Source organism: Chinchilla lanigera, unplaced genomic scaffold (genome assembly GCF_000276665.1).
Source record: "Chinchilla lanigera isolate Chin_1 unplaced genomic scaffold, ChiLan1.0 scaffold00063, whole genome shotgun sequence".
NCBI lineage: Eukaryota > Metazoa > Chordata > Mammalia > Rodentia > Chinchillidae > Chinchilla > Chinchilla lanigera.
Genome location: NW_004955464.1, coordinates 12,651,849 through 12,678,679, shown reverse-complemented (window position 1 = coordinate 12,678,679; position 26,831 = coordinate 12,651,849). Strand labels below are relative to the sequence as shown.

At 44.2% G+C, this 26,831-nt stretch overlaps 3 protein-coding genes across 7 annotated transcripts in view; 1 reads left to right on the top strand and 2 right to left on the bottom strand.

Annotated features, from left to right (window-relative positions):
- Nasp (nuclear autoantigenic sperm protein (histone-binding)) overlaps positions 1–11,630 on the top strand; it is a 29,972-nt gene extending 18,342 nt beyond the window's left edge. For 2 of the 3 annotated variants that reach the window (XM_005398699.2, XM_005398700.2), the window contains exons 5-16: positions 671–751; positions 1,993–2,102; positions 2,739–3,734; positions 6,747–6,826; positions 7,250–7,335; positions 7,447–7,520; positions 7,955–8,143; positions 8,252–8,418; positions 9,177–9,233; positions 9,330–9,404; positions 10,225–10,353; positions 10,782–11,630. In XM_005398699.2, coding sequence (XP_005398756.1) covers positions 671–751; positions 1,993–2,102; positions 2,739–3,734; positions 6,747–6,826; positions 7,250–7,335; positions 7,447–7,520; positions 7,955–8,143; positions 8,252–8,418; positions 9,177–9,233; positions 9,330–9,404; positions 10,225–10,353; positions 10,782–10,862 — 2,125 coding nt within the window. In that variant the 3' untranslated portion in view covers positions 10,863–11,630. The remainder of the gene's footprint in view (positions 1–670; positions 752–1,992; positions 2,103–2,738; positions 3,735–6,746; positions 6,827–7,249; positions 7,336–7,446; positions 7,521–7,954; positions 8,144–8,251; positions 8,419–9,176; positions 9,234–9,329; positions 9,405–10,224; positions 10,354–10,781) is intronic. The other variant, XM_005398701.2, reaches the window with a different exon arrangement.
- Positions 11,292–17,240, bottom strand: Ccdc17 (coiled-coil domain containing 17). Its single transcript, XM_013521581.1, is given in 15 exon segments — positions 11,292–11,379; positions 12,620–12,753; positions 12,755–12,865; positions 13,113–13,223; positions 13,296–13,503; positions 13,670–13,873; positions 14,020–14,114; positions 14,300–14,352; positions 14,548–14,661; positions 14,851–14,969; positions 15,055–15,138; positions 15,214–15,376; positions 15,459–15,630; positions 15,758–15,832; positions 15,917–17,240. Coding segments are annotated over 15 exon segments (1,821 nt in total). The 5' UTR covers positions 16,085–17,240; the 3' UTR covers positions 11,292–11,369.
- Positions 17,241–18,992: 1,752 nt separating this feature from the next.
- Positions 18,993–26,831, bottom strand: part of Gpbp1l1 (GC-rich promoter binding protein 1-like 1) — a 58,315-nt gene continuing 50,476 nt past the window's right edge. For all 3 annotated transcript variants that reach the window (XM_013521584.1, XM_005398693.2, XM_013521585.1), the window contains exons 8-12: positions 25,515–25,655; positions 24,823–24,981; positions 22,237–22,361; positions 21,173–21,275; positions 18,993–19,874 (exon numbers count right to left, since the gene is read on the bottom strand). In XM_013521584.1, the coding sequence (XP_013377038.1) occupies positions 19,722–19,874; positions 21,173–21,275; positions 22,237–22,361; positions 24,823–24,981; positions 25,515–25,655 (681 nt within the window). In that variant the 3' untranslated portion in view covers positions 18,993–19,721. The remainder of the gene's footprint in view (positions 19,875–21,172; positions 21,276–22,236; positions 22,362–24,822; positions 24,982–25,514; positions 25,656–26,831) is intronic.

Genomic DNA, 26,831 nt, shown 5'->3' with positions numbered 1-26,831 from the left:
GTATCGGGAATCGAACTTAGGACCTTGCACTTGCCAGGCAGTTGCTTATGCCACTGAGCTATCTCCCTAGCCCTTTTTTTTTCTTTTTCTTTTGTTTTAAAAATGTACTTCAGGCTAGCCTCAAACTCCATGCAATTCTACTCCCTCCACCTCCTACTTGCTTGGATTATATGTGTTTGCCCCATTCCTTTCTACACACTGTTCAAATCCTTTTTTTTTTTTGTTATTTTCCAGTACCTGGTATCGAACTCATGACCTTGCGCTTGCCAGGCAGGTGCTGTGCCACTGAGCTAAATCCCCAGCCCCTCAAATCCTTTTATATACATTGCCTGGTTTAGTTCTTGCAGTAGCTATAATGTTTCCCATATAATAGATGATAAAACTAAGACACTGATATTAATTTGTAAGGTCATACAGTTAGTTAAGGGTTATGGATGGGCCATGGATTTAGGCAGTCTGGCTCAAGGGATCATGCTTTTTTATCTTGATGCTGTTCTGTGATCTTTTTCATATAATTTGGTCCCTGGATTACATACTAAGTAGCAAACTGATGTCATTTAGAATATGCATTATATATATAGGTGAAGCAGTGTAACATTACTTTCATGCATTGTTGGTATTAACTGGCAAATATTAGATGCTAAAGTTTTAGGTGTTTTTCTGTTTGTAGAGGTAAGAAGTATGGAGAGACAGCTAATGAGTGTGGAGAAGCCTTCTTTTTCTATGGGAAATCACTTTTGGAGTTGGCAAGGTATGTCTTTTAAGCCTTACTGTATAAGTAAATGTTTGGTTTATAAATAGAATGTTTTATCTCCCTTGGTGTATTTACAAACTGAAGTTGGCTGTGTTTACTAGCTTTGACATTTCACAACAGGTAAGGGCTGGTTTTACCTAGAAAGTGGGTTTTGAGAATGCATGAATTACTGATAGAAGTTGTGAATGACACTTGATGCAAAGAATAAAAATATTGAAGTTTTTACTTTTGGGGTTATTAGAAGCAAAAATCTTTTTATTAGTGGATGGTCAGTAATTGATCAAAGTTCAGTATGGGGAAGTGAACCCTTAAAAGTGTTGCAGCTAGCGCAAAGCAGTGACTTTGAACAAGGACTAGAGGACAGTTTCAAATAAATAGCATGTGAGCTTGTCTAGCAAATAATACAAGTAGTCTTGTTATTTAAAGTACCTATATATTATCCAACAGAATAAAGTATGTTGAGGGAGTACAAACTAGCAAATGATCTGTTATCCGTTTACTCTCTGTTCTAAGTTTCTAACCTTGTAATCATTTGGAACATGTAGTTAACTTACTGTGAAAATTGTGGTAGAATGTTATTGGGTCTCTAGAGAAGTGGGTTTAAATGCAAAGTTTGGAGTATTATGGCCCTGTTGTGAAAGGAATGAATACAGATTTTAGTCTTTTGGAAAGAGTCAGTGCTTTTCAGGTGGCTGGATGAGCAGTGTGCTTATTTCCTTCAGTGTTCCTATAGGCTTAACTTTTATTAGAAGCTTTGATTTGATAATTGCTTTCTTGTACAAGTATGTGTAGTTTTATTCATTTAGTTTATCTGTTTTTGGTACTAGGTATTGAACCCAGGGTGTTCTTATCACTGAGCTACACCTTTAGCCTGCATTCATTCATTCCTTTATTTGAGACAGGGTTTTGCTATAGCCCAGGATGGCCTTGAACTCTCAGCAATCCTCTTGCCTCAATCTCTGGAATGCTGGGATTACAGGTGTGAGCCACCACACCCAGCCTAATTTTTTACTTTGACACAAGAGTCTCTTTTAAGTCAGTAAGTTGTCCAGGCTGGGCTTGTACTTGTGATCCTCTTGGTTAGCTAGAGGAGCTGGGATGATAGGTGTCTCACATCACACATAGCTTGCATGGTTTTATATTATCTGGTTACTCTTTTTTATGGTACATTTCCTGCTTGATAATACATTAGTAGGTTCTAGACCTTAATGTCTCTGGTGCTTTTTCTTTTTATATAGAATGGAGAACGGGGTGTTGGGAAATGCCTTGGAAGGTGTGCATGTGGAAGAGGAAGAAGGAGAAAAAACAGAAGATGAAGCGCTAGTAGAAAATAATGATAACATAGATGGTATGTGGAGTTGCATGTGTTACTTAAACATGCGACGGATGCTTCTTGTACAGAGTGATGGAAATAGGGCTCTCCCTGTCCTGGCTGGTCTCTCCAGATGCTGTGGGTGATGGCTGCATCTAGTATAGACCGCAGTGGGGGTAGCCCATTACTAAAAGTGAACATAGGCTTTTGTAAAAGATAAATTTAGTCAAGGAATTTTTCTGATGCAATTTTTTTAACCAGTTTATGAAGCTCAGTTATGTTAATGGTAGTACTTTTGGCGCACTTTTTTGTGTCTAAGAAAATTAATTTCTAAGCTGAGATGGCTTCAAGAGTTTTATAAACCAGATAGGGGCCTGTAATGTTTAAAGGAGAATGAAAAGCTTGGTATCTCTTACCTAACTGGTAATCACAGTGCTCAGAGTGACATGATACCTAGCTTAAGGAGCTTGGGTTTCTTTTGCAGTAAGTTGCTCTGCTAGCTGGGACTCTTCCTTTGCTCTTCTCACGGGGGCAGGTAATTTTTAGGTCATCTGCTAAAACTTAAAGCCAGGGCATTTGAGGGTTTAAAGGGAATGTATTTTTAGTTTCCATATATGCTTTTATCATTAAACTCGAAGACATGTTTATGCTTCATGTTCTTTAACCATGTAGAGGAAGCAAGGGAAGAGTTGAGAGAACAGGTTTATGACGCCATGGGAGAAAAAGAAGCCGCCAAAAAAACAGAAGGCAATTCTCTGGCAAAGCCTGAAACCCATTTGGAACAGAAGAGTGAAATTGAGAAGGGTGGAAGAGAAGATATGGATATAAGTGAGCCTACAGAGAAGCTACAGGAAACAGTTAAATTGACTCCAAATCAACCAACTGAAACCCGTGAAGAGGCAAAAGCAACAGGACCAGAAGGACTGGAAGAAGCTGAGGTCACTACCGGGAAGCCAGAACAGAAAGCACCAGACACGCAGGAAAGAAATCCAGTTTTTGGAACTGACATCCAAAAAGAATGTAGAGAAAAAGGTCAGGAGGAGCAGGAAGAGGTAACTGTGAGCACAAAGGAGAAGCCCGAAGAAGATTCTGAAGAGCAGCACACTGCGCTTGTGGAAAAGCAGGGCACTGCCTCGGAGGTAGAGGCGGAGCCTGTGGAGCCCACAGTCAAGCCAGTGGATGTGGGTGGGGATGAGCCTGAGGGACAGGTAGTTGCGTCTGAAAATGAGCCAGGAAAGGCTTTGCTGGAGCAACTGGCAGGACAAGAAGTGCTTTCTTTCCAAGAGTCACCAGTGATGACAACAGAGGCCACGGAGGCCTTAGCTCCAGAGTCTGGGTCGGAAGTCTCTGAAAAGCCAGAACAGGAACCCACAGTTCTCCCTCAGGAAGGCCTAGGCAGTGGACCATCAGCTGTAGGAGATCAGACTCCTGTTGAACCACAGACTTCTGCAGAAACGAAAGGTGACTCAGGTCTAGAGAAGGTCAGGGCAGAGTTAGTGCCTAGCCAGGAGGAGATTAAGCTGCCTGTAGAAGAGTCTCAGGCAGCTGGAGATGGGGTTGAAACCAAAGTAGTCCAGAGGGCTACTGAGAAAGCACCTGACGACAAAGTTAAGATAGCTGCTAATGAAGAGACCCAAGAGAGAGAAGAACAGATGAAAGAGGGTGAAGGTAACCGGGATATGCAAGAGCTACAGTGGGTGGAGTACATTCTGGATTTTGACTCACTAATCATGGGTAAAAGTCAGCCTTCCATTCAGGATTTTCCGTCTGCCTTTGGATTAGGAAAGGGTAAATGGAAATGGGGGTGATTTAAAAAGGTTGTGATATAAGTTAAACAATTTAAAGCAGAAGCAGAAAATGTTCTTTAGCTGGCTTATAAACTAACGCTTTTACTAACTGCAAAGTAGGTCTTCTCTGTGATGTTCCATACTTGGCTAGCTATCAGTAATTTTTACCACACTAGCCAATAAAGGGATGGAAAAGGTGGATGAGAAGGGCTGGGATAGGTAAGGAAATAGTGGGCTAGGCTGGCAGAGAATGCTGAATGGATGTTCACTTGCATGCCTCTGGAGTTTTAAACTTACTGTTTACATGGTTTCTCCTGTGCTTTAGGAAGCAAGAACAAAGCAGTAGAATCCAGTGAATTGGTACACTTAAGCAGGCATGCCATTTCAATGAAGGCATTTAACTTTGGATCTTCTGTCACCAGCGTTAAAGAATTCTGGTGTCCTTTCTACTTTTAGTGTTCGGGAAATGTTTAGAGGCTTGTTCCCAGTAGTTAAAATAGCACCTCTTTGCAAAAGAGAAAAGAAAAACTTAGTCATGAGTCTTTCTGCTGCTTTCCCTCCTCATTTCATGCTTGCTTTGGCTGCTAAGCTGAAATTTTTGGTACTTGGAATGTTATAAAGTGTAGATGCTTTGTTTTATTTCTCTAAATGTGATCCAATTCAAGATACATAAGCCTCTAATTAGTAATTGGCACGTCTGACTTGAGTTGTGCTATCATTTGAAGATTCTACTGTATGTAAGGTTCATCTAACTTTGGCATTAATAACAGGTATATTCCAGTTGTTATTATTCTTTGTAATTGCCAGACCACTTAAGAGTCCTCTTTAAGTAAAGTTTTTCAAAGATTCATCTTTGATGTGTGAAGGTTGTGGTAAATGACTTCTCTATCTGGGCAGGTCCCTGCACTCCAGCCAGTACAGGCGTAGTAGTCAGAAGTGAATTAGCAAACTGGTAGCACTGTTGGTCTGTTTCTTGAGCTATAAAAATTCTTTGAGGACAGAGTGCTCACAAGTTGATTTATTTGTTTGTTTATTTATTTTTGGGGGTGGGTGCTAAGGGTTGAAACTAGGACCTCATCACATAGCTACACCCCTTGCCCTTGATGTGCATCTTTCTTTATTTACAGTACTAGGGATTGAACTCTCTGCACAGAACTGTATCTCTGACCCCTTTTATTTTTACACAGGGTCTTGCTAAGTCACTGAGTTTCTTCCCAGGATGGTATCAAACTTCTAGTCCTTTTGCCTTAGCCTCCCAGAGTGCTAAGATTGGTAATAAGCAGGCCCAGCGTTTTTTTTTTTTTTTTTTTTTTTTTTTTTTGAGACAGGGTCTCGCTGTGTAGTTCAGGCTGAACTTGAGCTCACTTATGTACCCCAGGCAGGCCTCAAACTCCCAGCACTCCTGCCTCAGCCTCCCAAGTACTGGGATTACAGGTGTGCACCAGCATACCTGGCTCCAGCTCTTAATCTTAATAATGAACAAGGGCTTTAAAATCTCCGCTGATTCTCTTTAAGTTGGATTTTGATAAGGTACAGTAGATATGTTGTGTATTTCTGTGTATTACTTTGAGTTCTAAAACAGTACCTTTTTTTTGGTGCCAGTAATCAAACTCAGGACCTTGTGCTTGCAAGGTAGGCACTATGCCACTGAGCTATATATATCCCCAGCCCCAAAACAATACTTGTGTAAGGGTATGTAACACAATACTTACATAGGTATAAAACAATGTAGGTGAGTACTTATAGTGAAGAAGTTGAGGCGTAAAGGTCATATGACCCTAACCATAGTGCTAAATCTGGTCTTCAGTCTGCTTTAAATATATTGTTCTTCCCAGGCTAACTTACATTAAGGAAGGCATCTTTCCTTTTTTTTAATTTTTTTTTTTGAGACAAGGTCTCTCTATGCAGTTCCGGCTGGCCTTGTAGCTAGCCCAGGCTGGTCTCAAACTTGGGATAGTCCTCCTGCTTCAACCCTCCCGAGTGCTGGAATTACAGGCATGTGCCACCTCACCTGGCTTAAAATAAAAAAAAATTTATTTTTTTGTACCAGGAATGAAACTCAGAACCTTGCGCTTGCCAGGCAGGTGCTTGTGCCACTGAGCTGGATCCCTGGCACCTAAAATAAAAATTTTAAAATGGGCTTTAATGTGGTTTAGTGAAGAGGCCCTAGCTTCAACCTTCTGTACTGGGGGAAAAAAAAAAAAAGGTTGCGCTATCATTGAGTATGGAGTACTTTATTAGCCTATCTATATCAATAGTTGAAATAATGGCGTTAAATATGGCCACAGATTTAAATGGAATCATCAGATTCTCTATATGCTGTAGCTGGCTGGAGGCTGTGGCATGCTCATTGGGAGATTGGTAAGGACTCCCACAGCTCTGTTGTGGGAAAGCTAGTGTTTTTTTCTGAATAGACTGGGATAATTTAACCTTGGCACTTTGGCACTTTCCAGACCTGTAGTGTTTAATGAGTGGCATCTAAAAGCAGTAGAAACACTGTCCAAGGTAGCTTACCTGCTTTTGGCTAAGTGGATATGAGCTTTTCGTCAATGACTTAAGAGGCAGCAGCTAATCAGTCTCACTCTGAATATGTTAACTTTTATAAGAAAAACACTTAGTGTTTTAAAAAAGGCAAAAGATTTATATGCTAAGAAAAACCGGAGTATTTGCTCAACCTTTTAATTGCTGATCTGATGCGTAGGTTGTAGATTCTAAATTAAGATAAAATTTTGAATTTGAATGTAACCATTGTCTTTTTATTCAGATCAGATATTAAGTGACTTGGATTAGCTGGTAGCTGTTTTGTATCAGAATGAAGGATAGCATGTATTTATTGGAATCTTTTGAGCAGGCCCTTAGCTAATTTTCAATTCTGTGGAATTTTTGCTTGTAGAAACTGAAGGCTCAGAAGAGGAGGATAAAGAAAATGACAAGGCTGAAGAAATGCCAAATGAATCCATTCTTGAAAACAAGGCGAGTTACTATTTGTTTTTTTGTTTTTTGTTTTTCTCCGGTACCGGGAACCGAACTCACGACCTTGCGCTTGCCAGGCAGGCGCTTTTGCCGCTGAGCTAAATCCCCAGCCCCCTAGTTACTATTTGTTGAGTATTCTTGTCTGCTTGTGTCATTGTAGGACTGCAGCTTGGTAGTATAGGAATGGGTTTTGTAGACAGCTGGTTCTTGGTTAGATATTGGGACCCTTTATTCATGTTCACAGTAGACAGATCCCAGAGGGTCATGTCTGTGAGGACAGAACTCAACATACCAGGACCTGTTTTACACTGATGAACAATAATGTTCCATCAGGCCTTATAACACTGTCCATTTAGATTTTTACTCTAAAATTATGTCTGTCTTGTAATTCTGCCTAATACCAATAATTTGGATATGCTTTAGTCTCTTCAAGAAAGTGAAGAGGAGGACATTGGGAACCTAGAGCTTGCCTGGGATATGCTGGATTTAGCAAAGATCATTTTTAAAAGGTAAAAAATTCTGTGCTGCTAACTTCAGATTGAGAGATTGGTGACTGAACATTGAAAGCAGTTAGGGTTGGACTAATGTCATTTCTGATCAACTTCCTTCCTTCCTTCCAGGCAAGAAACAAAAGCAGCACAGCTTTATGCTGCACAGGCACACCTTAAACTTGGAGAAGTTAGTGTTGAATCTGGTAATGCTTTTTCCATCTTGTTCTTCAGCCTCCCTTACACCCCTTTTCTCCCTTGTAAGAGATTTTCTAGCGTCCACCTTTATTGGTCATAGTTAGGTGGTTGGCTTTAATACAGTCATATGTTTGACTTCTTCATGGTCCTAGAACGGTGAACAGTGATAATCTGAGTCTCAGTGGGTGTTCTTGATGCTGGGGATCAAAGCCAGGGCCTTGTACATACATGCTTCAGCATACTCTGCCACTGAGGTATACCTGCAGCCCTTTGTGTAGTTTTTTTTTTTTTTTTTTTAAGATCCCTTTGTCATTCTGTATAGCCAAGCATCCTGTAGATACTAAAAACAAAAAAATGGTGGAAGCATTTCTACAGAATGGGTTTGAATTGTAGAAATAGTTAAATGCTACCCAATACTTGCTGTTGATTCTGTCTTTGCTAGAGAACTACGTCCAGGCTGTGGAAGAGTTCCAGGCCTGCCTTACCCTGCAGGAGCAGTACTTGGAAGCCCACGACCGTCTCCTTGCCGAGACTCACTACCAGCTGGGCTTGGCCTATGGATACAACTCTCAGTATGATGAGGCAGTGGCACAGTTCAGCAAATCTATTGAAGTCATCGAGAAGAGAATGGGTGAGTGAGCAGCAGCGCTTCCTGATAATGTTGATCCAGTAATGGAAAAGGTTAAAAATGGATACTTTGTGGTAATTGTTACTGATCACTTTAGCCTGTTCTTTGTAGCTGTGCTAAAGGAACAGATGAAGGAGGCTGAAGGGTCACCTACTGAATATGAAAAAGAAATTGAGGAATTGAAGGAGCTGCTACCCGAAATCAGAGAAAAGATAGAAGATGCAAAGGAGTCCCAGCGTAGTGGGAACGTAGCTGAATTGGCGCTGAAAGCTACTCTGGTTCGTTCAAAAGCATCATATTTGGTACCATTCATTTTTTTTTTTTTTTGGTACTGGGAATCAAACTCGGGACCTTGTGCTTGCCAGGCAGGCGCTTGTGCTGCTGAGCTATATCCCTGGTGTACCATCAATGTTAATGCTCCATTTGCTTTAAGAATTTTTTTTCTTTAACAAGAAAATAGTTTCACTTTTATTTTTCCATGTTATTCTCACGTACATTTACAATAATGTTGTACTTCCTTATATTAATTTTTTATGTACTGTATCTCAGGCATTTTACAATGTGTACAGAGAAGAGGCATACAGTATTCAATACTACCTAACAACTTCCATCGGGACTTAAGTTTGAGTGTTGATCAGAGGTTATGGGGGCGTTTATCTCACTGGTCTACCAAAACAGTACAATGGTAGTAGACAGTGGGCTCTAGAGCTAGACTGGATTTGAATTCCATCCGTGCTACAAGGTGTGTGACCATGGGCATTCAGCTCTACCCAGATGAAATAGAGATGATAGTATAATATGTAAATTACCTTACACAGTACCAGACAAATAGTAATTGTTTGATAAATATAAGCTATTGTTTCTGTCTGAGGATAGTACTGTGTAGATTAGTGCTGCACTGAGGACTGACCCCAGGTGGCCAGCTGGGGCTGCCAGGATGTCAGGAAACCTTTTGTTTTGTAAGGAGGACGTGGAAGATTGGGTGGCCTGGGTCCTATGTAGGTTGGGATTTGCTTTGATTTGTCATCTCTCATAGGTGGAGAGTTCTACCTCAGGTTTCAATCCTAGTGGAGGCAGCTCTTCAGTATCCATGGTGAGTATTGAGGGTTATTTTTGTCATTTAATGTTAGACTTCACTGCTAGTTTCATATCCTTGTAGACTGCTAACAAAGGCTCCTTCTTTTGCTAGATTGCCAGTAGAAGAACAGATGGTGCTTCCTCATCTAATTGTGTGACTGATATTTCCCACCTTGTCAGAAAGAAGGTAAAACCTACACATGGTGGTTCTTTTCTTTCCCTTGATCTGCCTTTGTTTTGGGTTTTGAGTTTTTTTTTTTTTTTTTGGTACCAGAAATCAAACTCGGGACCTCGCGCTTGCCAGACAGGCACTTGTGCCACTGAGCTATATCCCCAGCCCAATCTGCTTTTTTGGGTCTCAAACAATACATAAATAATACCTGTCTTACAAACCCTCCTAGCGGTGAGACAAGATAATGAAGGTTTGGGAAGGAAGATGGTACTTCAACTAAGGATTCATCAGATGGGTGCATTTTTTTCTTTAGCCATATTCATGTAGCAGCAGGCCTGCTGATCCTTAAACTCCTTTGAGTCTCTACCTTCCTCCCATAGTTCTGTGGTTATTTCCTTTTGGGGAAACCCATACTTCTGCCTCAGATGTTTCACACTTTGTCACTGCTCAGTTCTACTTCTTACCCTCCCCCACTATGCCTCTTGGTAGGGAGCAAGGCGGAATTGAATTGATAGATTGGGACAGAAGTTTATTTTGCAGAGTACAGGTTGGCACTTCCCTTTGACTAGGGGTTCTTGGAGCTGAGTCCTTGTGTTTAGGATTTGTGTATCGTAAGGGTTATGGGTATTTTGTAAGTTGTAGTTTTTGTTCGTTTTTGGAAATAAGGTCTCGCTATGTAGTTCAGGCTGGCCTTGAACTATGTACTGGCCTTGGGGTGATCCTCCTGCCTCAGCCCTCCTGAGTGCTGGGATTACAGACACTGCCATTACACCCAGCTTAGTTGTCATTTAAGATGTAAGAGCATTTGTAAAGGCTTCACACTTGTTATCTTTAGAGGAAACCAGAAGATGAGAGTCCCCGCAAAGATGATGCAAAGAAAGCCAAACAAGAGCCGGAAGTCAATGGAGGCAGCGGGGATGCAGTCCCCAGTGGAAATGAAGTTTCGGAAAACATGGAGGAGGAGGTGGGCAGTGTGGCTGTGGCCACATCCCCTTGTTTTCAGGCCTGGGGAAAACAGCCTCCCCACATGCACGCTGCCCAGCTTGAAACTGATTGCATTGCTTGAATACAGCCCTCATAGAACAGTGGCGTGGTTATGCAGGTACCAGTTTGGCTTTGGAGTATACTAGATAGGTGCCACAGGTCCCCTCGGACAAAGGCTGTCAGTCATTTCTGCTGGATCTTTTCCATGAGGTGTATATTGTTAATTTTGCTAACCCTATTAGCAGAAAATTCAGCCTTCTACTTTGTGCCACTCCTCTCAGAATAGGGAGTAGTAAACAGCGCATTGGGGTTCTATGTCCACTTGCTCTGAAGGCTGCTTGTGTGTGTGTGCGATAAACAGTGGTTGCAACTGGGGTTGCTTATGCTCAAGCTTCATTTGTCTTCTAGGCTGAGAAACAGGCTGACAGCTGCACCACAGCAGAGGGCACAGTGGAGGCGGGGACTGCTGTCGAGACCACTGCATGTTGAGAGCAGGAACAGAGCGAGCCTTCCTCCCAGGGGAAAGTGTTTTTGTATATAATGTATTTTTTCACTTTTGGGGATTCTTTTTGTATAACTTCAATAAAGATGGTAAGCAAAGGTTGAGGCTTTGATGGTTTTTTTCTTAAATATTGGCTGAACCTGTGCCTTGGGGCACTCTGGGTTTATAAAGTGGCCAAAATTTTCTTGTTCCCTCTGTATTGATATGTCTTGCAAGTTGTAACCTCAGCTCCAGTCTAACATGGAGGTGATGATTTGCACATGTGGCCGTGGGCCCTTCATCTTCCATCGGTGCTATATTTCTGCTGTCACATACTTGACTGAACTCAGAAGTTTGCGAACTTTCAGTGGTGCTGTCTGTCCCCAGATGGGGGGATATACACAAGACTTGGTGAAGACCTTGCTGTGTGGTGCTGAAAATGGATGGTGGACTGACTATGAAGCAGACCTTGGGCGCTGCTTGTCTTCTGTTCACTCTGTCTCCATCTATGGCCATTATCTTGTCCTGGAAAGAATTGTGAAGAAAACTTGGGGCATGAGATTGAGGAAAATAGTTGGTGTAAAACTGGAAAAATGGGCTCTCTGGGAAAGAGGGTTGAGCATGACGGACACTTTTTGAATGGAAGAATCTGTGGAGGAGTCCTTTTTTTTTTTTTTTCCCTGTAAAGAAAGGTTGAACTATATCAACACTTGGAGTTGTTACTGTCTGCAGTTTTAAATTCTAAAAATATGCTAATAAAAATTCCTGGTCTGGAATTATGCCTAAAGCTTTTATTGTGGGATCCTGGGATGCTTGGATATGACGAGGGGTTAAAAAGCAAAAGGTGGCCTAGCAGTTCTGGGTGTGTATGGTGGTCAGTGCACTCATATCAGTGCTGTCCACTGGGTGCTCTCAGATGTCCAGGATACAGGCCTTGTGTTGAGAAAGGACCCTGAATTGGCCAAACACGCCTTCACTAGAACTTACTATTCTGGGCCAGGCAGTATTTGGATATGAATTCCAAAACAGTGCCTGCCTACTTGCTGTATGTAGCAGCAGGCTGCAAGCTGTTTTTAACAATTCACTGTTGACAACAGCTGTGTTGAACTTCAAGTTATATTTTAGTTTTCTTTTGTTCCTTCAAATTAAATAATACAAAGCCGAGCAGGGTGGCATACATCTGTAATCCCAGCACTTGGGAGGCTGAGGCAGGAGGATCGTTGTTGAGTTTGAGACCAGCATGGCTACAAGTGGTAACCTCAAGGCCAGCCTAAACTGCACAGCCACAGCCAGTCTCAAAAATAAGACCCAAAAAACAATACAAGAGAAAATGCCCTGGAGCGGGTCATTAACTCATACCTGCAGAATCTCGGGCTTATAAATGACTTACCTTCTTAAAGATGCCCTGTGTGGTCCTAAGGCTTTTTTCTTTTTTTAGGGGGTGGTCTGGTGTAAGACATGACATGGTTGACGCCCAGGCCCTGGACCTCTGTTGGTGACACTCGGATCTGGGCCTAGGCCCAATAGCATGTGACTGAATACTTGGCTGGAACATTATTGGTCTGAAGTCCTAGCTAAGAGTTCCACTTATGGGGGCACCAAGAATTGAGAGCCTGAATGAAAGGCTTCTGGGCAGAAGCCTTAAGGAAGCTGGGATTTGACTTAAGTTTGGCAGTAAAGCTGGTGTTAGCAAGATTTAGTCACCTTTCACAAAAACTGCCAATGTATATGTTTCATTGGAAAACAAGCACAGAAAGGTTAATACTTGAAGCGGTAAGGCTGTGTTTGGAGTTCATTGCTGTTTATTTGCCTCTTAGTCTCCAGGTCAGAACACGGAGTAAAGCTGTAGATTTGAGAATAAGCCTCACATTCACTTTGGCTGTGATGAGGGCCCAAACCCCTCATCTTTGTCCTTTATGCCATCAAATGGCTCTTCTGCAGGAGGTAGTGAATCAGTAAAGCCAACTTTAGGGGTGCAGGTGGTGGCTTCCAGTGAAGACGAAGTGGATACCTGTGGAACAGAAGGCAGGTCTTCAATAACAGCACAGGTTCTGGAGTTTGAACTTCCTGTGGACAAAATTAATGAAATCAAAGGGTGAGGTTAACTTGATTCTACCTTTATGTGTTAGACAATCAAGTGAGTTAACGCACAGAAAACATCTGGTAGGGACTGGCAAATGATGGTTAATAAAAGCTGGCCACAACTTAAACCATACCAACTATACTTGTGCTGTATGTAGCTTTAGCTAAGCCCTCACCAGTGGTGGGAACTGGTACTGGTGGGCGCAAGCTGGGTTGATCTCTGCCAACACCTGGACAGCTGCATCTCTCGCATTCACCAGCCGCAGAAAGAGCTCAGCCTGGCCTGCCTGGGAAGAGGGGCAGTGGTGCTTACTCCATCTGTACCTTGGGGCACACCCAGCCCCAGCCTGCATACTCACCTGGGGAATCCCATTCCGCCCAAGGTTGAGGCTGGAGTCCAGAGGAAGGGGCTGAAGTGGGAGGCGCCAGTGGCCACTTAGTACCCTCTGATCTTGATCGAATAGCGCCAGTGAGACCCAAGCCTTTGGCTGTGGTGTCCTAGCCCCTGGGAGCCCCTGCCAGGCCTGTAGCTCACAGACCAAGGACACCAAAGGTGATGGGGGCAATCTGTAGAACAACCCCAAAGAGGTATCAGAAGCTAGAGCCGAAATCCCTTCCCTAGTTAGGACTCTGCCCTTAGAACCAGTGGCACCTGTATACACACAAGAAAACAGAATGAGGGGCAAGCCTTAACTGGCCAAGAGCACCAAAGTTGTGAGCCCCTCCTACTGACCTGGGCACAGGCTGCCTGCTAGCAAGGATGGCACAGTTGCCTGTGGGCCCAGGAACTGAAGGTAGGGGTAAGCAGAGGGCTGGGGGCAATGCTGCGGCCCCTCCTGTATCCTGTCCATCTCGGGTCAAGGCAGTTACCAGCTGCACCCAAATCCAAGAAGCTTCAAGTCCTCGCAGGAAGTCATAGAAAATGACCAGGCCAGCCCTGATGGACACGAGTCTTAAGCACACAAAGAACAAACTTTCAGCCTCCCTCCACCCTGCCAGTTCCAACCGTAGCTCTCCTAGATCTCCTTAACCATCAGTAGTGGCCAAGTCAAAAAGGCTGTCCAAGGAGGGAGCAGGCCTCACCCAGGGTCATAGGGTGCAGGGCCCAGCACATCAGATGCAGGGAGAACAGATGTGTCCAGGCCCAGGCTCCTGGTTGTGGTTCCAGCGAGTAGTGGCTGTGGGAAAGAGGCGACTCCTCCAGAAAGCGTTCTAATGCCACATGCCTCCCCCAGATGCATAGAGCAGAGCTGCTGCTATTATCCCCGACTCCCCACCCCTCCAGGGTTCTCACAACCTTTTCCACACTGTGCAAGAAATGCAAGTTTGTGGAGCCTGGAAATGGTGACGACAGAGGACCTACTGGAGGGAGGAGTGGGGCATCTCCCCGCTGCAGGAGTCGTGGCTGCCCAGGCCCTAGGAACATTGGAAGAGTTAGGGATCCCTGTGCTGGTAACTGAGCCAAGTCACTGGACACACGCACACGCGCACACACACGGATATGTGTATGAATTTGAACTGACGGCACAAAACCGGGTCTCACTCATCACGCGGGAGCCCTCCACCCCTTTCTGGGCTGTTCGGAGCACTAAGCTAGGGGTGTGCACTTACCCCAGGGCTCCTGCCCCAAGCCCCTCTGCATCTGCAGTGCCAGGATTGCTGCCTCCAGGTACTGGTTTTCTGCTTCCAATACCAGAAGCTGCCCTGAGGCAGCACTTGCCTTTTCTGCGATGAACAGTAAGTCTGACCTGTCACCTTTGTCCTAAGCAGCTCTCTGGACAAACCTAGACTTAGCAGTTCAGATTCTAGCTAGTCACCCCAGGTTTCCAGCCTCCCAACTGCCCTCCCTTTTCTCTGCTGAGGACCAAGGCCACAGCCACTGAGAGGGCCTCTGGGTAGGCCTCTCCTGTTCACCCCTGTGGTTCCAAGTGCGCCGTAGCTCCAGTGCTGATGCCTCTGCTTGCAACTGCCATATTTTCCTCAGGACACCAGGGTCTCGACCTCCGCCTCGCATGTAAGCCTCATGTAGGGCCCTAGGGAGTACGTGTGTGGGAGACAGGAAATCTTAACAGAACTGATCAGCACTGTCCCATGCCTGTCGCGTAGCACGGCCCTCACCCAATCTCAGCAGCGAGGCTCCCCGCGCTAGCCTGCAGCACAGGACAGCAGAGCTCCGTGTTTGGCCAGGCACTCGACTGGATCCTGAGAGGAGATGGCGTCAGGGATGCTCAGCAGCCTGCTGCGGCCCTGCTTCCAAACGCTCCGCCAGGGTCTCACCCTATCTGGGGCTTCAGCTCTTGAACATGTGTCCCCAACATTTCTAGAGCTCCCCGGGTCCGACTGGCCTCTGCCCGGAGTTCTTGAAGTTCCCGCTCCAGGCCTAAGAGGTGGGGTACCTTGCCCTGGGCTCTGGCCAAAACTTGGTGGTGCTGATCCAGCTCTGAGGGATAATGGACCTAGTTAGATTTAGTGCAGCCTGGTGAAGAGGCAGTGCGGGGCCCTGGCTCCCCGTCCTCCCTCACCCGCTCTACGCTGCTCCAGGGCGCGGCCCAGTGCTTCTGTCTGGGCCATGCGCCTGGCATGAGTCGCGCGCAGTACCCGCAGCCGCTCGCCAGGACTCCCCGCAGCCTCGAAGGAACGGCGGTCTATTACCCACGGTCTCATTTCTTGTAGGGAAAGCCGCAAGCACTGCACCTGAGGGAACACTGACCTCTCACCAGTGGGTGGGGGCAATCTTTCCCTTGTACAATCCACATGTATGAGGGCAGAAGGTTCTAAATTTGTAGCCCTGGGGAAACAAGCAGGGTGGGTAGGCGGTTACCTCCTCTCTTAACCTCTCTAGGGCAGGTCTGCTGGCCTCCTGGTCTGAGTGGCCCTGGAGTTCTTGTGACACAGCCTGCAGACAGAGGTTAAGATGAGGAACCCTGAGTCCATGCTTGCTGCAATTCCCACCCCTGGCCACAGAGGTGCAGCCCCTTACCGCGATGCCCCCTGATGCAGCAGAGGGCTTTGTTCCAAGAGTCACCTCTGGGGTCAGGTGGCCAATGCAGAAACGCCGAGTATGGCTGGCCAACAGGGCCCAGGAGCGGAAAACCATGTCACAGGACCTGCAGGGCAGGAGCCCTGGCTCCCCAGAGGAGGCGGCCATGGGACAGGACTGCAGCAGGAGAAAGGGTAAGAAGCCTGGCCTATGGGGTCTAGAAGATCTTCAAGTTTATGTTTGGGGAGGAGCCTTGGCTCCCTGGGCAGCAACAACAGGCCTGGGCAGGTTAGGGGAATGGGTGGGGAGGCTGTGCCAGTTTGGAAGAAGCTAGGCTTGAAAGAGCCTAGCAACGTCTGTGCCACCTTGGCTTCCTTGCCTACGCAGAAAGGTGAGTGGATAATGCCTTCCAGTCTAGCTGCGCCATTAGGACTTACTCCACCTTTGGTCATTTAACAGCCTTTCACAGGCAAGGAGCATCTATTTCACTGCTGTACTCCAAAGCAGGTAACTACACACGAGTCCAGCGAACACCTGGGAGAGGTGACGTTCTGTCTGGAAACCATCTTTCCCCCAAAACGAAAAGCTTTCTTTATAACATGCCTCTCCTGAGGCAACCACAACCCCCTTTTCCTGCTAGGGACTGAATGAAGCTACATCTTAAGCTGTTCGTTCCTTTGTTCACTCATTCATCCATCACACCCGAGTTGCTCTGGCCAGGCTCAAAATTGCAATCTTTCTGCCACAGCCTTCTAAGTGCTGAGATTACAGGCGTGCACAACCATGCCCAGCTGCAATCGCCACTTCTGAACCACCAAGTCACCCTAGGAAGAGTAGTCTCTCCCTAACTCTCTTTCTGATTCATTTTTTTCAACTGCAAATGGGGGATAATCAGCACAGTCCAAGCAGTGAAAACTGTGAAGAGAACACAACGAATCCACTAGATGAGGGAATCAAGTCCAGAAAGGAATTCCTTCCCAAGGGTCAAGAAACCTGGTCAAATTACCCTCCACAACCCCAACTACCCCTTAAACAGGCATTTATTAAGTCATAAAGAAGCAAGAGGTCTGGACTGGCCCCATATCTCAAAGAAGCTCTCTTTTCTAAGCAAACCAGGGACCTAAGGTATTTCCTCTTATATAATATAAAAAGCCAAGGTAGGACCAGCAGCAAAAGTTAATGTTCCAAAGTATAGAATCTCAGCTCACCTTCATTCCAAAAGAGAAGGTTCTGAAAAGCTAGTAAATGGCAAAGCCCAAATCTCAATTTCACAAGCTTAATGTTTTTGCTATATTATTCTTAGTTCACTTTATATTTTTTTGTTTTTTAAAAAGACAGGGGTCTCACCATGTAGCTTCAGGTTGGCCTTGAACTCACAATCCTGCCTCAGTCTCCCAAGTGCTAGGGTTACAGGTGTGGACTGCAACACCCAGCCATTTCATTTATTTCAGGATGCATATTTTTCATATAATAATCGTGACATCAGGATTCACATTTAAGAGTATGTAACTGGCAAGTTTTCTCTTATTAGCATATAAATGTTTTCAAACAGATACTAAAGCTGGGTGTGGTGGCACACACCTGTAATCCCAACAATTTGGGAGCTTGAGGCAGAAGGATGGCAAGTTCAAATTTACCTGGACAATTTAGCAAGATCCAGCCTCAAAAACAAAAGGGTTGGGGATGTAGCTCAGTGGTACTGCACCCCTGGGTCTGATCCTCAGAACAAAAAAGGTCATCTTACATTCAATGAAGTATGTTTACATACATAAAATTTTTAGGGAGTGGTGGTGCTACTGGGCCTTTAAACTGACTTATATTCCCAGCTCTTTTTGCATTTTTTGCTTTGACAAATTGCTAAATTGCCCAAAGTCAGTTCAAACTTGTAATTCACCTGCCTCAGCCTCCTAGAGTGCTGAGATTACAGGTGTCCATCACTATACTCAGCTCCATAGTTAATTCTTAATGCTTCACCTCAACCGCTCTCACCAGTTTACACACGGACTGCTTATACTGTACCAGTAGCACTAACAAATATGTCTAACACCGACAGGATCTCTCTATCCATCATATATTATCTTTTTAAAAAAATTTGTCTTTTTGAGACAGGGTTTTGCTATATGGTTCAGACTGGCCTTGAACTTACTTTGTAGCTCAGGCTGGCCTCAAACTCATATAGATCTTCCTGCTGGGATTACAGGCGTGCACTATACCCAGCCACAAATAATCTTCCTAACATGCACTAAGGTCTACCACTCATCTACTTATTTCCCAGTAGAATATACAGCAATTGTGGCCCCCGTATCTATCAGGGACAAACTAATGTAGGGACAGCAAACATGTCAGTGTTCAGTGCCAGACATCCTTTTTTTTGTGTCTTTTTGAGACAGGGTCTCGCTATGCAGTTCAGGCTGGCCTTGAGCTCATTTTGGAGCCCAGGCTGGCCTTGAACTCTCAAAGATCCTCCTGCCTCAGCCTCCTGAGTGCTGGGATTACAGGTGTGCATCACCACGCCCAGCTCTGAGTGCTGGGATTATGGTTTCATCTTTTCTAATATACAACCATTTATTCTCCCCCCCAGTGGGCTGGTTACTCCTTGCGTTCTGAACCTTTCATAATGCATACGACATGCAATAGCAGCTTGGAAATTACAGAATGAAATAACCTGCTTCCTCCACTGGCCATCTAGCTAGCACTGGTTCAAGTCTTCCTCCTCAAAGTTCTTACTGAGTAGGAAAACTGAGGTACAGACCTTCCTTAACACATTCACATTTGGAAATACATATGTACGTAGGTACTGGAAAAATGGCTAAAGGAAAGAAAATTTAGTTTCTGACTATATCACTGATAATTTATTGCAAAGGATTTTCTGCATCAAAAAAGTATCTGCTAAGGCTGGTGACACAGCTCAGGGGTCAAGTGGTTGCTTAGCAAGCCTAGCGTCCCAGTATGGAGGGTATATAGCTCTGTAGGAGACAGGTGTGTCTGAATGCAGATTTCCCCCAAACCTAAAAACACTTCTGAAAAAGAATCCACCCTAATTTTAAGGAAAATATACTTCTTACACAGGACAATCCAAACTGATGCAAAATATTTATTCCAAGTTAGTTATTTTATGCAGTAGTTTTTCCCCTCAACAGACTTGTGATAACCACATCTTTTTAAATCTGTAAATAATGTTATCAAAATAATCTTAATCTTTGAAATCTCACAAAAATTTATATTTTACAATCCACCCTGAATATCAAGGCTGCAAGAATAACACATTTCCTATATCCAAATATTTTACAGCTGTACCCAAAAGGAAAACAAAAACAAAAAACCATATGCTTGGTTAAGGGCTAAAGTTACCCGAGCAGCCAAAAATAAAATAAAATATCCAAATTATTAGCATTAATTTAATACAATTATAACTTCAATAGTCACTTTGTCATTGACAATGATTGCTTGAGCACAGGGGTGAGTGCCCCAAGGGCTGGTAGTAGAAGCTGCTGCCACAGAGCAGCGTCCACTCCTCTCCGTCTCTGCACTGCCAGCTCCCACCTGTGCATCGCCCCGTAGGTTCTGTGTGTGTATTTTAAAAACCTTTCCCACCACACAAACATCTCTATTAAGCAGATAACAGGAAAGAACAACAACAAAAGCTCAACAAGCCAACTGCTCTCTCTTTGGGATATGATTATTTCCCTTGTGCATGAAGTATTCAACATAAGAAAAGGAAAAGGAAAACAACAATTTTTCTGTATATTCCCGAAACACACAAGCTGAGTTTACTGGTTCAGATGAGCGGCGAGCATTTCTCTGCCTACTTCCAGGCATCGTCATCTGATGTCTCACTGCTGCTCGTTTCGGTGTCTGAATCCTCAAACTCTGCTTTACAAGTGCTTCTCCAAGGGGAGAAGAGGCTCAAAGTGCGGCTCTGCAAGAAGCCATTTTTTGCAAAGCCGTTTCTTCTCAGCTGCAAGAGCATGGGAGAGACAGAAAACACCCATCAATGACAACACTGGCACGTGTACTTGGCAAGGCCAGGGCTCGTTCTGGAAACAGAACACTGTGTGGAGGGTCCCAAGATATTTTACAGCAGGGCTTTTTAAACTTTCATGTGCAAATGAGTCACATGAAATTGCTTTAAAGTGCAGGTTCTGATTCGGCATGAGATTTTCTGTTTCTAACAACAGTTCTGAGAGGTAAGGTCAGCTTGTATAGAACTTATCCAATGCCAGTTATGCTGTAGATGTTTGCAGCCAGAACTGTCAGGTCAGTGAGCTCTGCAAAAACTTCATTTGTCTTGCTCTCTGCTATAAACCCTACGATCTGGCAGTGTTTTATTCAGAGTAAAAATCCAAGTTTTTTGGTACAGTACTGGGACGGAACCTAGGGCCTCATTCAGCTACCACCCAAGGCCTTTGTATTTTGAGACAGGGTCTTTCTAAGTTGCCTAGTCCTGATTCAAATGTGTAATTCTCCTGCCTCAGCCTCTCAAGTACCTGGGATTACAGGTGTGTGCCGTCGCTCCTGGCTCAAGCATTTGCTGAATAAACTTTGGATGGGGCTTTGGACCTCTGCACTGGCCTAAACAGCACAAGGGAACTACAGGGTTCGAAGTAGAGGAAGGTGTACCTCTCTTTCTTAAAGACTGAGAGCTCATAATCCCAGTACTTGGGTGCTGAGGCATGAAAATCTCTAAGAGTCTGAGGACACTTGGGCTACATAAGGAATTCAAGGCCAGCCTGAACTACATAGAAACCCTGTCTCACAAATCAACCAACCGGGGGCTGGGGATTTAGTTCAGTGGCACAGCGCCTGCCTGGCAAGCACAAGGTTGTTAAGTTCGATTCCCGGTACCGGCAAAAAAACAAAACAAACAAACAAACAAAAAACCAAATCAACCAACCAACCAACCAACCAACCAACCAGCCAACCAGCCCCAAAACCAAAACCCCCAAAGACTGAGAACTCAGACTTTGGGACCAGCCTTGTGGTTCTGATAAAGGCTGAGAACTGTGGGGATGAATAAGTTAATTTCTGTAGTTTTGCTAGTAGTCACCAGTGTGGCTTGTTATCCATTAATGGAAACCCCTTACTGCCCAGGCAGAGCTCAGTGTCCTGTTCTATTTCTATCCTGGTGATTTACTTTACACTTTATTTTAAGGTCTTTTTCTCAGTTTAAACTTAAGGCTTCCTAATGGCAAGGACTGTCCAGACTCCTTTCTCTCCTAAGGGTTAAATGGTCTCGAAAGAAGGTTTACGACATACCTGCTCTGTCTTCATGTGGAACTCTTTGAGCTCATCCTCTGTGAGAGGAAGGCAATTCTCATCATTTTCAGGATATTCCTGCCATCCCATTGCTTTCAATAACCTGGTAGAGGCAAGACAGGCAAAGAAAATATAACACCAGTAAGTCCACGTGGGAAGCTTACCACTTTCCACAAAACACTTTCCTGTGCAGTGCAATGAATGTTAGAAAAGGAACCTCCTCAAGTGCTCATAAATGAATGGGAGATCTTCACACTGAGAAAAAAAGAGGTATGTGAAGAGGCAGTAGAAGCAGAAAACATGTTAGTGTAAGAAAAAGAACTGGGGGGGCTGGGGATTTAGCTCAGCGGCAAAGTGCCTGCCTGGCAAGCGCAAGGTCGTGAGTTCGGTTCCCGGTACCGGAAGGGAAAAAAAAAAAAGAACCAAATTATAATGGCTCTCAGTCTCATCATAATACAGGAAGAAATTTCACTTTTGTTTCCTGTGGGCAAGCATGTACCTAAGTTCTCTTTCAATTTCATGGCCTTTTGGCTTCTCTTTTAACCTCACAAATCCCTTTCAGAAGGTACTGCCTGCCCAGGGCTGGGGATTTAGCTCAGCGGCAAAATCGCCTGCTTGGCAAGCGCAAGGTCATGAGTTTGGTTCCTGGTACCGGAGAAAAACCAAAAAAAAAAAAAAAGAAGGTACTGCCATGCTTGGCAGGCCCTGCTCACCACCCAGTTGCCCAGAAAGATGGCTGCTCTGCGTAAGGCTTTAATTTAAACACCAGGTTCCCAAAATCAGGGTCTCAGGGTTCCTGACACTCATTTAAAGGGATGTTATGGTAACTACTCACTTGAGCAACACAATTGCCCCAGATAACAGGTTCTCCACTCCTCCTTTATGTCTCCCTGGAGCCATAAATGCAAACTACAGAGAAACTTTGCAGGGGAGATTGTGAAAAGCTGGCCAAGTTTGTGAGACAATGTCCAGAAGACAACAAGGGAAGCTAGGGTGCCCAGTGAGAAAGTTATGGTGCTTGTGGAAACATCACCCTGCAAGTCAGACTCTGCTTATGCTCTTACCTGTGCTCTGCTTCCAGAGAATGTGAGAGGACCTGCCCTTCTTCCACCACGGGGAGAGAGAGACCATTCTGAAGACAGCCTTGCTCCCCATTTTCCTTTGGTTCAGGTGTGCTGTTGTCCTCCAACTGCAGTAAGGAAAAGGACACATTTAGCTAACCATCTTTTCTGGAGAGGTACGCAACCTGCAAAACCAAGGAGTCAGAGGTCAGCCACTGCTTTCCAGAAGACAACCTTGGCCCATAGGTTTCTCCTGGTGTTATGGTTTGTGTCTGGGTGTCCCCCGCTAAAGACACGGGCAGTCATGGGGTGAGCTTTTATTTATTTTTATTTTGGGGGGGCGGGCTTTTAGAGTTTAGGATTGATTCATGGGTGTGAGTTCTACACCCACCCTGGGGCAGGTAGTTTGCATATGTAAGGGAGAGAAAGAGGCTCCTTGCCGCCACTCCTCCCTTTTGCTCTTGCTGCTTTTGCTGTCTTCCGCTGCCATGAACGGTTGCCTTCTGCCATGTGCCACTCTGCATTTGAGCCAGCCAAGTATGGACTGAAACCTCCACAAACTGTGAGCTAAATAAACCTTTCCTTCCTTAATTTTGGGCATCAGATATTTTGTCTAAGCAATGAGAGAAAAGTAACCAAGACATCTGGTTACAAGTAAAGACCTGTTGTATCAACAAACTTTCTGAAATTTATATGCAAAGGCAAAAGACCCAGAACAGCTAACCAAAAACTGAAGAACAAAATTGGAGGAATGATAAGAGTACCACCTGCCATTAGGATTTACCAAAAACCTAGAGTAAGCCATTGAGGCAGCACATGCCCATAATCCTAGCACAGGGGATGGGGATGGGAGATGTGCTGCTGAGGCAAAAGGATCCCAAGTTTCAGCCTGAGCAACTTAGCGAGACCCTGTATCAGGATAAAAAACAAAACAAACCCAAACATTGAGAGCATTTTTTTTTTTGGTCTTTTTGAGACAGGGTCTCGCTATACAGTTCAGGTGGGCCTTCAGCTCACTTTGGAGCCCAGGCTGGTCTTCAACTCGCAACAATCCTCTGTCTCCCAAGATCTGGGATTACAGGCGTGTGCCACCACGCCCGGCTCCAAACATACATCTTACAGCCATCACAAGAATAACTAACGTTGAGTTATAAATCTAAATTTCAAAAAAAAAAAAAATCATATAAAACTACAGGAAACAGGAGAAAAGGCAGATCATCCTGGGTATGGCAATGACATTTTTAGGTACAAAAGGCATGATCTAAAAAAACAACAAAGGATAGCTGGCCTTCAATTAAAATAAAACTATCTCCTGTCCCTGCTTTGAGAGAGGGTCTCACTATGTATCAGCCTGGCTTGGAACTCAAGGCAATCCTCTTGAGTGCTGGGATTACAGGGATGTGCCACCACATCTGGTAAAAATAAAAATGTTCTGCTCTATAAAGAACAATGCCAGAGAATGAAAAAGAAGGCACAGACAGGGAGAAAGTCTTTATAAAAGACACATTTGGAGCTAAGTGTGGTGGTGCATGCCTATAATCCCAGTACTTTGGAGGCTGAGGCAGGACGACTGCCTTGAGTTCGAGGTCTGGTTGCACTGCAGAGTGAGACCCTGTCTGAAACAAAACAAAACAAAACAAAAAAAAAAAATAAGGAGACATATATGATGCCAGGGGATGGACACAAGCCTATAATCCAAGCTCTCTGGGAGGCTAAGGTGGGGAGAGTTGCTGAGTTAAGCCTCCTCTGGGTAACTTAAGAGAAAACTTGTCTCTAAATTAAAAAACAGGAAGATTTGGAGTTGTAGCTTAGTGCAAAGGGTCTGGGTTCATTCCCTAGTACTGTGGAAAAAACCAAACCACAACAAAAAAAAGCCTATTTGATGAAGGAGTATTACCCAAGATAGATATAAAAAAAAACTCTTAAAACTCAGTACAGAAATAATTTGATTTAAAAATGGCCTAAAGACCTGGACAGACACACGGCCAAATGGTACAACCTCTTTGAAAATTAGTTTGGTAATTTCTTACAGAACTAAACATTCTCCTACTTTACAATCCAGCAATCACACTCTTTGGTATTTACCTAGAGCAACTGACAACTAGAACTTATATGAAAACTTGCACAGAGATGATGATAGCATCTTTAATCACACTGCTGAAATTTGGAAGTAATCAAGATGTCCTTAGTAGCAGGTGAACGGAAAGGTCATTACAATAAACCCTAATTTTAGGCCGGGTGCGGTGGAGCATTGCCTATAATCCCAGCACTCAGGAGGCTGAGGCAGGAGGATCACTGCGAGTTAGAGACCAGCCTGGGCTACAAAGTGAGCTCAAGGCCAGCCTGAGTGGCATAGTGAGAGAGTGGCATACTGAGACCCTGTCTCAAAAAGACAAAATAAATAAATAAAATAAAATAAATACTAATTTAAATCTCTAAAGGACAACAGATTAAACTCACTTGACCACAGGCTCTAGGAGCCTGATATTCCTACACACAATATGTACAATTAAAAATCTTGCTACTTCTTCCTCCCTTAAGTAGAAAAAAAGCACACACTTAACAAAAGAAAACACTCTATGCTCTTACGTCCTCCAGCTTGTCACAGTCTCTGTTCTCTGCGAAGTCTCCATTCCGGTCATCCTTCAGGGTCTTCAGGAACTCACTCTTCCTGTCGGTGGTTCGACGAGTCAACTTGGTGAGACGAGAGGAGCTGATCTCCACTGGAGGGGTGGTGCTGGAGGGACTCTGAGAATATCACAAATAGGTTGCTTCTGGTAGCAAAGAGCAAGAACTTGGATTCTCTGAGTTATTTGTACATGTACATGACACTGACTTCTCGAACCTAATAGCCTTATTTATCACTTTTGATTGCCGAAAAACAAGCAGCTCTGTTATTTAAAGAGTAATTTTGAAGGGTTGCTAGAGTCAAGACTTGCTGGCTTATATTTGGATCTTTCTATGGTCACCAGCAGAATAACCAGTCTGACACAATCTTGGTCTACCAGAGCATTTACTCCACCCAGCTACTGCCCAATTTTGGATCCTAATGGGAGACATTAGTAAAGAATTCTTAGGTAATCGTGATTAAAAAGAAACGGCATTTTTTTTTTTTTTTTTTGGTACGGGGAATCGAACATAGGACCTTGCAACTGGCAGGCAGGTGCTTGTGTCGCTGAGCTATATCCTCGGCCCAGAAATGGCATTCTATCCACACCTCACACTGCACACCTCTGTAAGGATATAGGAAATGGCAACTTTAGAAAAACCATAATCCTTACCTCTTTGGGAGTGCTTAGAACTGCACCACCAGCCAGTACCACTGGTTTGGTAACAGAGATTGGATTGGTAAAAGCAGACTCCCGGCTAGAGGAAAGGGATCCTGATTTGTGTTCCATTCTGTTAGCTTTCCATGCATTGGGCTACGTGGGAATAAAACAAATCAGTCAAAGCAAGCACATGAACAGTTCAGCTATAAAATCAAAAGGAGTGAAATGTTATGTGGAAACCTAAGTTCCTACAGCTTACCTGCCTCAACATGCTCGAGACGTGGCACTTCTTTCTAAGATTAGGTGTTTTAAGGATAAAAGCAAATGGGAAACAGAGCCATGGATGTTAATAGGTATTTTTAATAGGTATTTCTCAAAAGTGAGTTTTAGTTCAGTTAGCCTGAGAGTTGCTGATATGATTAAAATTCAAAAACTTTCTTTTTTCAGGTATTGGGGATTGAATCCAGGGCCTTGCACATGCTAGATAAGCACTCTAGCACTGAGCTAGACGCCCAATCCTTTCTAAACATTTTGAGGCAGGGTCTCACTAAGTTGCCCAGGTAGCCTTAAACTTGCAGTTCTCCTGCCTCAGTCTTCTATGAAGCTGGGATTATACACCTGCCCTCAACAGCTTTCTTTATTGGGCTAGTTCTCGACACTTCAAGGCACATAGAAATTTGAGAAGCAGATTTTCCACTTAACACTTATTCTTTTGTTGTTGTATTGGGGACTGAACCCAGTCTTCACAATGAGCTATATCCCAGCCCTATACTTTAAAAGTTTTAAGACAGGGTCTTCTTAAGTCACCCTGGCTGGGCTGGAACTTGCAACCCTGCTGCTTTTGCCTCCTAGATCATTGCGACTACAGGTGGGAGTCACTGCACCTCACAGTGGTTCCCAACTTCCATAAATCACATCAGAATCATGTAGTTTTGTAGGAATTTTGATGTCAAGAAGCTAGTTCTATGCCAGGGCACGCACTGTCCAGAGGCCTAAAGCTTCTTTTGCTCAGCTTTGTGGGGTCAGGCCATGACTCCAACTATGATGGCAACAGGGTGCAGCTAGAATACTCCAAGCTTTGAGTTAATTGTACTGTATGAAGAGGTCAAGAAACCTGACGCAGGTGAATAGTGGGGTCAAAGCAAGGAGAAAACCTGTTTATTTTTGCAGAATGAAACAATCAGAACTAAAAGAAAAAGGAAGGGTCTGAGTGAAACAATTCTTCACTTTTTTTTGGGTATCGGGAATCAAACTCAGGACCTTGTGCTTTCCAGACAGGCGCTTGTGCCTTTGAGCTATATCCCTGGCCTGTGAAATACAATTCTGGGG